Source organism: Phyllostomus discolor, chromosome 2 (assembly GCF_004126475.2).
Source record: "Phyllostomus discolor isolate MPI-MPIP mPhyDis1 chromosome 2, mPhyDis1.pri.v3, whole genome shotgun sequence".
NCBI lineage: Eukaryota > Metazoa > Chordata > Mammalia > Chiroptera > Phyllostomidae > Phyllostomus > Phyllostomus discolor.
In genome coordinates, this window is record NC_040904.2 from 151,016,575 (window position 1) to 151,029,243 (window position 12,669).

Sequence of the window (12,669 nt, forward strand, 5' to 3'; positions counted from 1 at the left end):
ACTGTGACATATCCCTTCTATGAAAATAAGGGTTTTCCTTGTAGTGGATCTAAATTATTTTTATCTAATTCCAGAAAGAAGCCATGCCCATATGGAATAGTTATAAATAGTCCATTTCCAATTAGTTACACCAGCGTCATACATGTTGGCTTTAGCTACTAGTTCTAGGACAGATTAGAAGGCAGGACTTTGGGAGCTGAAATGAATGGCTGCAATACATACCAGTTACTGGTCATGTCGATGTTATTCCCCATTCTTTCCTCTCTTTGCTGTATATGATTAATTGAGGATTTGTCCTATTTTTCCTGACCATTTCCCTCAACAAAAAGAAAACAAAACAAAACAAAAATCTAGCCGAGGATTCAGACTCATATGAACAAAACCAGGTAAAATTAAAACATTCTAAGGGAGCAGTAAACTTGTACACGTAGTTGTAAGGAAAATGGAATAATTTTAATAAAAGAATTACACTTCTAAATAACATGGATTCCCAAGCAGGATGCCCAAGACCTGGGACACAGGGAAACAGTCAACTCTTTCCCTTTACTCTCCATGAAGACAATGGGGCGGAATCAGTCTCTTGCTTCCTTCTGCTGACTTACATCTCCAGATACAAAGGACCTGCCTTTATTTCACTTTGTAATTCTTGGCAACAGCATTACCAACTGTGGTCCCTATCAACAGACATTGGATAACTCTTTCAGTGAACAGAACTGAGCTGTTTACTGGCCTGGGAGGCCTGGCGGACTGTTACATGTGTTTCCTAGAGGCTGCGTTTTCGTGGTGGATATTAGTGTTTTCAGCGTTGGCACTACAAAACATTTGAAATCATTCGGATAATTGTTTCTTCTTTCTTCTCAGGTTACAGCCCCTGGACACGCGCCACACCTCACAAAGGTGACTATTCCCAAAAAATCCCAGGACTTCAGTGCTCTTAAAATGGATATTCCATTTCCACTCAAAGGGCAGCTGGATTCTATCCCAGTATCAAGTCCTTCGTGCCCTCTGGGTCCTCTGTACAGTAACTTGCCCAGTCACTCAGCTGCAACAAAGCCTGGTCTGTTCTTGTTTTTAGTGACTCTTTTTCACATATTGTTCAAATAAAGCAAAATGTGAAACTCAACCCCATCGCCACCTGGAATCAGGGATGACTCACGCCAGGTTACTGCACAGTCTAATTCCCTCTGTGGGCAGCGGGACAAACTCCACCGCCCTTCCCTGAGAAGATGAATGGTTGTTTCCAAACCCTGCAATAAGCAACTCATGATAACAAAACGAACGATTTAGTCTTGATGAATGGAAGGCAGCCACCTATCAAGTACTGACCACCTCCACGTAGAGTAGTCTTAGAAATTTATAAGAAGTTAAGCTTGAGAAACAAAGAGGTTCCCACAAGAAAAAAAAAAGGAGCTAATTCTGTATACAGAGAGCCAGATGAATATAAGCAATGAACATGAACATTTATTGATCACCTATTCCATACAAGACCTTGCTATGAGTGCTATATATGAAGAGAGAGTGCCATATATAACCAGTCTCGGGGCAGGGAGAAATGACGACAGGACTGGAGGCATTTAGTTTTGCAAATGTTCTAAGGAAATATAAGAAAAAATAGGCAACCGTGTCTCAGTGGCCCAAGAAAATATGGGCCTAATAGGATGACAAGGGGGTGCCTGCAGAGTCCCACAACAATGGGTCAATTAAGTAAGCATCCCTGCCTTTCTGTACCTGGGTGCCACAGTCCTCTGTTGTGCTGATAACCCAAAATGTGTGATTCTAGCCTCTTGCCTGAGCTTCAGACTCACATCCAACCTCTCACTGTATATGTATCCACCAGGATGTGACCCAGAGGTACCTGGAACTCATGTTGGATATTGAACATACTTTTCGCTAGAGCTGCTCTTCCCCCTATATTCTCTGCCTCAGTTACTGGTCCCACCAAACCAGAACCCTGGGAGTCACCTTTGATACTTCCTCTTCCTCTTTCATCCCCTGTAGTCAGTCAGTCAGTCACTGCAGACTGATGTCAACTATAAATGATGGTCAAGCCTACCCTCCCTCCGTGGCTACTAGCGCTTCCCCGTCTCAGCTCCACTCACGTGCTCCACTGCAGCTGCTTTCCTGGTCTTCTGCTCCCAGCGTCCTCTTCTTCAGATCCATCCTCCTCTCAGCCCTGGGGAAGGGGTGGGGGTCTCTTTAAAACAAAAATCAACAACCTGTTGCTTGTAGTTCCTCCACACCTAATGTCCTGCTGGGTCCCCTGTGTCTGGAATGCCTTTCAGACTCACATGTTCTTCCTCCCCCTCCTTTAAAACTCAGTTTGGGTGTCAGCTTCTCCAGGAAGCCTTTGCTGACCATCACCCCACTCCTTTCTGCTTCTCCCCCTCCCAGTCTGGGGGCCCCTCTTCTTGGCTCCCCTAATGAAAACGGGTTACTTCTATTGGATTTACAACACTGCATTACTCTCTTGTACTTCATATGTGCTCTTTCTCCAGCAGAGTGGGAGCTCTTCGGAACCAGGGCCTATTTAATTTGCTTGAAAAGTACATTGTGATATCCTTGGAGAACATATTAGGAACTAAATGAATGAACAAAGGGCTCCAACAATTTGCTACCCCCAGTCTCCCCCAAAAACTGTATCGGTCTTTGAGTCATTTTATGAAATTGGAGCCCATGCTTTGGCAATTTCCAGTTCACTAGTAACACTGACAGAAGAGTGTTTTTGTATATGTATCAAGAAATAAATTCAAATATGGTGCTTTTACTGGACTTTGCATTTATCCTAAGATTCGTAGTAAAGGTATTATGTTACCTGGTCATGCTACAGCTACCTTTTTTTTTAAAATCAGAAAACAAAATTTTCACCATTAGTACTCAGTATGAAGCAATTATTCACTATAATGAGAGTTAACCTAACTTAAAACATTGTATTAAGGGGAATTAAGTAAGAATTAAGGGGAAGTGTCAAACAGAAAAAATAATAGCATAGCAACCCTGGTAAGCAGGTCTCTAAGTGCTGTGTATCAGTCATGGAGAATGAGTTGCCTTGGCTCTTATTTTAAATGGAAAGTTCTGTGGGATCTGGAAGCAAAACTGTACTGGGCTTGGTGTGTGGTGAATGCTTGAGCCTGTAAATGAATGGGAGGCACAGGGGCATTTAGGAGCTATTCTCGCGCCAAGCATACGCTACCTGCACAAAATCACACATGTTTAACATAAACATAATTTGTAATCTTTTAACTGCTTCTTTTAAATCTGGTAATAACCTAAATATCTCGATCATTTTTATTTAAATAAGCCATAATTTATTATACTTGAAAGTATATATTAAAGTATTACAGAAAATGTATCAGTATATTACCTATGAAAGTACATAAAATTTGGCTTGATTTACCATCAAGCTCTAAACAATTTTTCAATCAGGCATTCTGAGTTCTAACTTCTCCTTTTCCAAGCAGTTTTTTGTATCTTTTTTTAATCTTGTTTTTAATTTTTAAAATTAAATTTATCAGGGTGACATTGGTTAATAAAATTAAAAGACAGCAATTTTTCAAGAAACATGAACCAAAATCTGAACTGGTTCATGAACTTTAATGTTAAGAAACATTTTTAAAACTAGAAATTTTATCAGAATCAAACAAAATTATTTAGAGATGAGCAAAACAACTAAAATTATCTCCAAACCAAATTTATATCAGACCTGAATTTAATTCAGAGCAGGTTTGGGGTACATATTTTCAGCAGTGGCTCTGTACCCCACAGTTTGTAGCAAAGGTTAGTAAATACAATGGAATCACAGCTATACCCTCCACTAATCCAGTGAAGCGTCCCAGAGGAGAAATGTCTACGGAATTTTGACTACAGTCAGACCATAACCTTTCCGGCTGTTCTCCACCCTGGAATGTTCCTCAGGCTCTAAGTTCAGGTATAACTCCTTTTATGGAGAGACCGATATGGTCAAGGTTTTCGAGACAGGTAGGAGAAAAGATAGGACATGGCAGTAAAATGACAATAAGGCAGAAGCCCTGGGCTCAGACCCACCCCACGTTCAGTTTCCTTACTGGTGAAACGGAGGCCTCCGCTGGCCTGGTTCTGTGCCTGTCGGAAGCCATGGTTTGAAAGCCACGCTGGTGCTGTTTTTGCTATTTGCCCAGGCGGAGGAAGGAAATTAACACTCAGGTGCAAGTATTTCAAAGGCAGTGCAACTTACCCAGGACCAAATCTTTTGCCTCAGGTACAAACAGAATTGGTCTGAAAACTAAAATGAAACATTGATTAGCTAGAATGATCATTTAATTGTATTTAAGGAAATTTCCCTGAAGCAACAGTTTTCCTGGTGTAGGTGCACTCAAACTATACAAACATGAATGACTCTGAATGGTAGAGAGTGTTTTAAAGAAATGTTATCGCTCCAGATACGTGTCAGTGCTGACTTTGGAGCTTAATTTATCACATTCAGAACTGAGCTGTTGGATGAACTCAATGTTTTGTTCTAGAAGCAAATTTGCATGGTCTACCTTTAGAAAGCAAAAATATCTGACACTTCATTGGAAAGATCTTTTCCTAAGGAATCCAGAAAAATGAGCATTGCAGATTATCTTATGGCAACAGGATAAGTCACTTACTGAGAAGTTCGTTTCTTACTGTACACAGTGAAAACACAAATAATGTCCATTTCATGACCGATGATCCCTTTTATCTTCCTCATGACTTTAGATGGGGGGAGAGGGAGAAAATGGTCAAAGAGCAATAAAAAACATTAGTAACACCTGAAACAGAAGTTTGGGGATGGTCTAACTTCGTTGTAGACTTTATATCACTAATAAGCAGGCATTGTTCTGTATTGCTTACAAACTGTTTTATCATGGTTTAGCACATGAACTGTTCCACAGCCCTTTGTAGATGTTTTGCGATAATTTTCGAAATTTTCTCAAGGACTTTCTAGTTAAGAACTTTATGCGCACACATTAAGATTATAAAGTTTTATTGGGTATTGGCCATGACTACCTCTGAACTTAATAAATCTAGAATGTTTCTTATTTTCAATAAACTAATATTCATGTAAACAATGAGTGCTGTTTCCTTCCATTACATTACCTTGAAAACAAATGCTTGTGCAGGTCTAACGAAGTCCCCCTGCTAGAGAACTGATTACAGAGCCTGGGAAAGAGCAAAGTTAATGACCTTTTATGAGGCAATATTGCAGTCAGTCTTCAGAGATCAGATAGTTCTTTCATAAACTCACCCTAGTATGTTTTATTCCAAATTAACTTGTACTGTGGGGTAGATAATGAAAAGTGTGGCTTCTGGTGAAAAAAAACCAAAACACAACTTTGGAAAATTCATAACGGATATGAATGTAGTTTAATGGGTCTGAGAAATCACACAAGAAAGAAATGGGATTTCCCAAACATACTTAGCCACGGAACCACTCTCTTAAATAATGTTGCCTTAAATAATGTAATGAGGTGTGGCTCAGCTGGTTGGGTGTCATCCCACAAAGCAAAATGTTATTGGTTGGATTCCCTGTCAGGGCACATGCCTGGGTTGTGAGTCTGGTCCCCAATCAATGTTCCTTCCACAGATCGATGTTTCTCTCCCTGTCTTTCCCCCTCCTTTCCTCTCTCTCTAAAAATAAATAAAATCTTTAAAGGAAAAAAAGACTACAGTAGCAATGTGTAGGCATGATAAATGAGATTATTTTGCACAGATCAGAAAGTTTTATAAATAGCATAATCATTACCTTAACATACCCTGAATATAGTGTTTATAATCTAATTCTTACTACCAACTGTCCTCAGAAAAGATCCTTAATTCTATACTTGAAGTATTATAAATCCAAAATTAATAAAGCTTTACTGTATTTGAGGATACTCTTTGACTAACGTAGTAAGCACTTCAGCCATTTATTTCTTACATGAGGTAAATTATGTGTGTGGTTACTATTTTAAAGTTTAATTAGTAACTGGCAAAATCATAGAACTTCAGTTCTATTCTGACAATAGTTCCATGGATTTTATTGTCCTCACCTGAGTGTGTACAACTGTCATACATGGGCATCAAACACTGGGACTGTCAATCAAAGTGGCTATTTTCACTATTTTGCTGATGTTTATAATTAAATATAAATCAAGATGTTAATCTGTGCAGTTTGAGGTATTTTAGAATCCTATGTTCTGACCCTACTATTCTTAAAGTGTTAGGAAATTTCTAGACAATTCAGAGCAACGTAATGACACTTCCAGCTAGTTTAAAAACAGTCCTGTTTATTCAATTTCTCAATTACTCTGTGAATTCACTGGTTTCTAAAACTGGCTTTAGGCACAGGTCTGAAACCTAAGTAACTATCAAGAACCACAAAAAAGCCCATGAGGGCACTTCAACGTGTCATAGCAGTTCTCAATCTAACCAACAGATGGCACCAAATCCTGACATTAGGTGCAGAAAAAGAGCCTGATATACAGGTTAAGATGCCTTGGACTTCAAGTTCTGTCTGTGGGTGAATGATGGTTACTCTCAAAGACTTCTCAAACTGACATCACTACCACCTATCCTTTACTACACCGGAGAAGCTGGATAATAACAAACATTTTTACTTACACAGTGAATATGACTACCAATTAATTTTTTATCTAGAAAGAGTATTTTACAAGGTTCTGAAAGAGTAGAGAAACTAAGGATTGAAAGGTTTAGTAATATCTAAAATGTAAGTGTAGGGGACCAGTTTGTTTCAGTCTGGCAAGTGTGAGTCAGCTCTGCCTGGAAGACCTACAGAAGTGAGGTGGTGGGCAGGAGCCAGACCTTCAAACCGAGTTTCCCCATGGGAATCAGGCCTAGAAAATGCATCCAGACTGTTATGGCTTGCTCTTGCTAAAACTCCCTCACCCTGGTCTGAAACAGTAACTGTGTATTGTCTATCTTCAATTTCCAAAGCCTGTGTAAATTTCCCCAAAGGTGGAGCTAATCAGCTCACCGTCTTTCCCTTCTGTATGTGTTATTTTCACTTCCTTGACTGTACCTAAAATGTAGACAATAATATTCTATGTAATAGATGATAAATCCTTCTTTGATGTAAGACCCAAGAAAAACAATAAAAGCCTGTGTAGGCAAGGGTCGGGGTGCTCTCCCCTTGAGAGAGCGGCTGTGCCATCCCCCTTTTCTCCACAGGATTGCTATAGCCTGTGCATTTATTCTCGTCTTCAGTCACAACAGGCAGACTCTGCTGGCTGGAGTCCACCACATCTGGTGCCCAGGAACAGGGACCCAGAGGCTACAAGTGGTCATTGTGGCCAACATACCAACATGGTTGGAACGCATGCATCAGCCCAGGTAAGGGCCTACGACCCCAAGTGCTTTTCAGTAAGGTCATAGGGTGTGTTGTATTTCAGAGAAAAAGGGTGTCTTTCCAAGGTTGCCCTCTCTTGAGACCACACTCTCTTTAGTAAGCAGAATCCTTTGCTCTCTCTCTCTGGCAATCGCTGCACTTCGTGGGCACAGGCTGGGTAGTTAAGAGCCACAAGGGCACCCACCACTGAAGGTCACCCGTGACAGGATAAATTGGGACGTGGACCAGGACAGAACACTAGGTTTCCTGACAAATGCAAGCAAAATCCCATGCAAGGAGGGGCACACTGTAAAAACATCCACAAGCCCACCCCTGCAGCACAACCCCCAATCAGGTTTTAGGCTTGGGAGAGAGAGCAATGAATTTTCCTTTCAATTACCTTTTTTTCTTATAAGCACCTCTGGGCATTCTTTCTTTAAAAGCTGCTTTTTGCAGACCTTTTGATTCTGCCTTTTCCCTCCGCCCGCCTGTAAACAGAAAAGCAGATAGTAAATGAGCTTTTAGGTTTCAACCGAACTCCAAGGATTGCTTTGAGAACCCAGTGTTAGTTACAGGGTTATTTATGAGTGTCTCAGCTTCTTGCTGAAGCACCGAAGATCAGAGGCATTCCTCCCTCCGGCTTGAGATCTCAAGCGTTCCTACTGTGAGTAGGAGCCTTGCGGAGGTGTCTGGGGTCAATCCCCTGAGACGTGCAGGGGTCTCACAGGGAATTCCAATCACAGTAATTTAACTCTTCCGCTCGGTCAGGGAGCGCAGTATAAAGGTTGGTCACCTTGCACTTTGAGCCCCCCTCGTAGTCTTAGATGTGTGGGGAAAGCCTGAAACCCACAAGAGGGGTTAGGGTACCCTGGGTAACAGGCTGCCCTCCCTCACGGTTTCACCAACAGTACATTATGACTCACTACATTCTTTTCACTAAAAACAAAGAGGATTTAAAGGTGCGGACCGAGTGAAAGCAAAACTGGCTTTGTAATCGCCGCACTTGTGGCGGGAGGAATATCAGAAAAAGGTTCTTTTATTTGTTAAAAAAATTTTAAAAGTGTTTCTGCGAATCCTCCACCATGGGGAACGGGCTCTCTAAAGAATAAGAGCAATGTTGTATGCTACTCCAGCAGCTTTTTAAGGCTGCTACATGTCTCCCTGATAAGGGATCTTTACACTTAGTTATTTGGGAAAAAGTTGGGCAGAAATTGAAACAGCACCAGGTGGTGTGAGATAAGGGGTGGTGTCTCACTCCCTCCTTTAGAGGATTTAATTTGAAAGTACTGGTTCGCTTGAATTTTGCTTTTGTTCCTGTTTTAAATGTAACATCTCAGTCTCAAAATGTTTTGGTAAATAGAATGAGATCTCTAATGTTGTTAAATCATGCGGATTCTACTCAGAAAGAATTTAAATTGATTATTTAAAAAAGAAAGGAAGATCTCACTTCTCTCAGACAGTAAAAAGTGCAGAAAGAAAAACAATGAAAAAAAAAACCCGTGTCTTTTAACCATTCTGAATCCCCTTTCTGGAGGCCCAGGGACTGCCTGGGGACAAGCTGTGCCAAGCTTAGCATCCTCCCTCCCTCTTCTTCAGCCTCCCTAAAGCTGTCAAGGGCACTGGATAATGAAACAGCTCACTTTTGAGCACATTCCAGGAATGCAGTAATCACTGAGAATAAAAAAAAAAGTAAATGTATTTGCCAGTAGAAGAAAAACTGTTTCTAAAAGTTATGAATGTGTTCATAAATTTGTCGATCTAAAGCATGCTGTGAGATGGGAGGTGTGACGTGTTAAAGAAATATTAAGAATCCTCCTTGTTTATGCGGGAACCGTGACCTTTTACTCTAAAAATAAAATATATTGTCTCCCAGGGAGAACTAGCCCTTCTCCATGGAAGACTAAGCATTATTTTTTAACTCAGTACCTGTAAACTCTGATTGTTTCCTTGGGGAAGAACTGGCTTCTCTCAGAGGGAATGGTTAGTCAATCGAGTCACGAAAAGCCCTTGGTGAGTCACTTTTGTCTAAAACATATTTGAGCAGAACCCCCCCCCCCATCCTCCCCATTTTCCTTGCAAACTCTAAACCTAGAAGCTACCAAATCCTAAGAACAACAGGGGCAGTTAACTTGCAGCTCGAACTCATTGCAGCTTACAGAAACAGCAGAGGGCCTGTCTTTCCAAGTAGAGAAAAACAATGGCACTTTTAAAACTGAGGCTAGTTTTCAGCCACCACTTGTAACCAAACCTTGTTCACACTGGCCCCTACCTGTTATAAAACGGAAAGCCAAGGGTTAAGGGCTTAAAAGAGCCCTTCCATAAGGGCGAAAATCAGACCCCCAAAGCTAAACAGAAAAAGTAATAGAAAAAGCTAAAAGACTGTTTATCATTCCCAAGCTAAGCAAATTGTTAAAGAATGCTCTGACTGTCAAGCCCTTACTAATGCACCTCCATCCACGGGAGTTAACCCTTGAGGACTAAGTATTCAGATAATTTGGCAAACAAATGTCACTCATTACTCTCCCTTTGGAAAATTCAAATACATTCATATTTCTATTAATACTTACTCTGGTGCCCTACATGCATCTGCTTTAACGAGATAATCTGCTAAAAATATACAAGCCCATTGGCTTGAGGCCTTTAGTCATTTAGGATGGCCTCAGCAAATTAAAACTGATAATGGCCCAGGATATCTTGCCCATTCTACTCAAGCCTCCCTTCAGCGTTGGAATATTCAACATAAAACAGGAATACCTTACAATCCAACCAGTCAGGCAATTGTTGAACAGGCACACCATACCTTTAAAAATCATCTTAAAAAGGGGGGGGGAGTCAAAAGTCTGCCCCTCAAAATTTGATTATGTTAAATATGTTCACCTATAACTTTCCAAATTGTGATGAATCAATCTGTACTCCAATTGAGAAACATTTTCAGAAGAAAGACCCAAAGTCATCTTATGCTCTGGTTTTATATAGAGATCCACTGGGAGATGGTTCCTGGCAAGGCCCTGTAGACCTCTTAACTTGGGGAAGAGGGTATGTGTGTGTTTCCATCCCTACAGGTCCCGTCTGGCTTCCAGCTAAAAGGGTGAAGCCTTATCATGAACAACACAGACATCAAGCTCTGCCACCTGGAAATGAAAACCGATCAGCTAACAGACCAGATAGCCCATTAGAAGAAAACAAGCACTGGATTCCGGTGCCAAAAAAATACGGTTTATGTTGCTAAGTATTTACTAGTTTATTTTTCTGTTCTTATTGGCACATTGTGTTTTCCTTTAAAGGAGCAACCTTATGCTGCAAGCAAAGAGCAATACAGTAATTACTATCAGCTTTCCATAGTAACTACAATTGGCCTGTGTACCCAGGAGGGGATTTATCATACTCCCAATCCCTCTCTGGTTCCTCCTTATACTTAGACAGTAGCCATAAAGACTCAGTCTCTTAGTCTTTGTACAGGGGACCAAATGCCACGTTGCTTTTCTCCTCAAAACTCCTTTTATAGTGAAGAACTGGGGAGCTAATTGGAAGGTACTAGCTAAGCTTGGCACACTAGCTTCAGCTCTGCCTCAATTCCCATATACTAATATGTGGTGGGAGGGGCCCAGTACTGGGTCACCTGTTATTAGAATTGTTTCTCCCAACCACACTAGCCCTTGGCATTACAATTCTTGGAAAATGGGCTTGCCTTTTATCGCTAGAAAATGTTCGTATGAAAATTTCTTTAAATGTCTCTACCAGGATGACCCTCCACAACAGGATTGGGTCACGGTTTGTAACTCCCAACCCTACTTGTTTTTAGCAGCTCCAGGAACAGCTCAAGTCTTTTATAATAAATCAGCAAAAATTTATTCTCTGCCTGTCCCTGTAAGCTCCATATATGCCAGCTGCCTCACTCATCTCACTATTACTCAGTTAAGCTTCACTACAGTTTATAGTTAGAAGATGAACTCAAGTATGGGTGCCAGTTAATGTAACCAGAGAATGGGAAGATCCCAATGGCATAGTAGCACTTAACAATGTGCTGGCCTCCTTAAGAGTCTGACGGTTTGTTGGCACCTTAATTGCATTTATTGTCTCTGCTATAGTTGTCGCAGCTACTGCTACCACAGCAACCGCTGCCCTCATTGAACCAGTTCAAACTGCTCATACTGTTGATGTTCTCTTAACCAGCACTACTTTAGAAATACTTCAACAGGCCCAGATTGATCAAGAAATCCTAACTCACCTTTCTGCAATTGAATCAGCCCTAACTGGATTGTAAAACACCAGGACACGCTAGTAACCCATCAGCAGCTGACCTGTGATGATCCTGGTTTCTCCAAACTGTGGAGTGGAGTGACCATGCCAATAAAACTCCAGCCAATACTCCTGGAGTGATATTCAACATCACCTAAGAGCTTTTTCTACCAATTTAAAGGGACAAATTAATAAATTACAACTGGGGTTACGCCAGCAGTTGCAGGACATTCAACGTTTACCTAAGCAGGAGATTTTTCACTTATTAATAATTTCATCTGGCTAAACCACAAAAATGGGTTTAATAGACTCAACCTAAGACTCTGGTTCACTGGAGCCACTGGTTATTTTACTGATTCTAATAATGCTTTATATATTTCGATGCATTTACAAATTATTTGCCTAAGGCCACAAGAGAGACCAGCAAGTAGCAAGTCTTGTGGGATGCATTACAACAGCCTTAACAAAAAGAGAAAAAGGAGGGAATTGTAGAGGACTGGTTTGTTTCAGTCTGGCAAGTGTGAGTCAGCTCTGCCTGGAAGACCTACAGAAGTGAGGTGGTGGGCAGGAGCCAGACCTTCAAACCGAGTTTCCCCATGGAAATCAGGCCTAGAAAATGCATCCAGACTGTTATGGCTTGCTCTTGCTAAAACTCCCTCACCCTGGTCTGAAACAGTAACTGTGTATTGTCTATCTTCAGTTTCCAAAGCCTGTGTAAATTTCCCCAAAGATGGAGCTAATCAGCTCACCGCCTTTCCCTTCTGTATGTGTTATTTTCACTTCCTTGACTGTACCTAAAATGTAGACAATAATATCCTATGTAATAGATGATAAATCCTTCTTTGATGTAAGACCCAAGAAAAACAATAAAAGCCTGTGTAGGCAAGGGTCAGGGTGCTCTCCCCTTGAGAGAGTGGCTGTGCCATCCCCCTTTTCTCCACAGGATTGCTGTAGCCTGTGCATTTATTCTCGTCTTCAGTCACAACAGGCGGACTCTGCTGGCCAGAGCCCGCCACATTTAAGTAATTAAATCTGTCACAAACTTTTTCTTCTTACATGAAAAGTACTAAATAAGTTACATTTAAATGTCCTACTTAAAGTGTTTT

General features: G+C 41.0%; 1 protein-coding gene across 2 annotated transcripts in view; it reads left to right on the forward strand.

Annotated features, from left to right (window-relative positions):
- Positions 1–5,066, forward strand: part of CPM (carboxypeptidase M) — an 82,915-nt gene extending 77,849 nt beyond the window's left edge. For both annotated transcript variants that reach the window (XM_028533463.2, XM_036018698.1), the window contains exon 9: positions 862–5,066. In XM_028533463.2, the coding sequence (XP_028389264.1) occupies positions 862–1,104 (243 nt within the window). In that variant the 3' untranslated portion in view covers positions 1,105–5,066. The remainder of the gene's footprint in view (positions 1–861) is intronic.
- Positions 5,067–12,669: the final 7,603 nt, after the last annotated feature.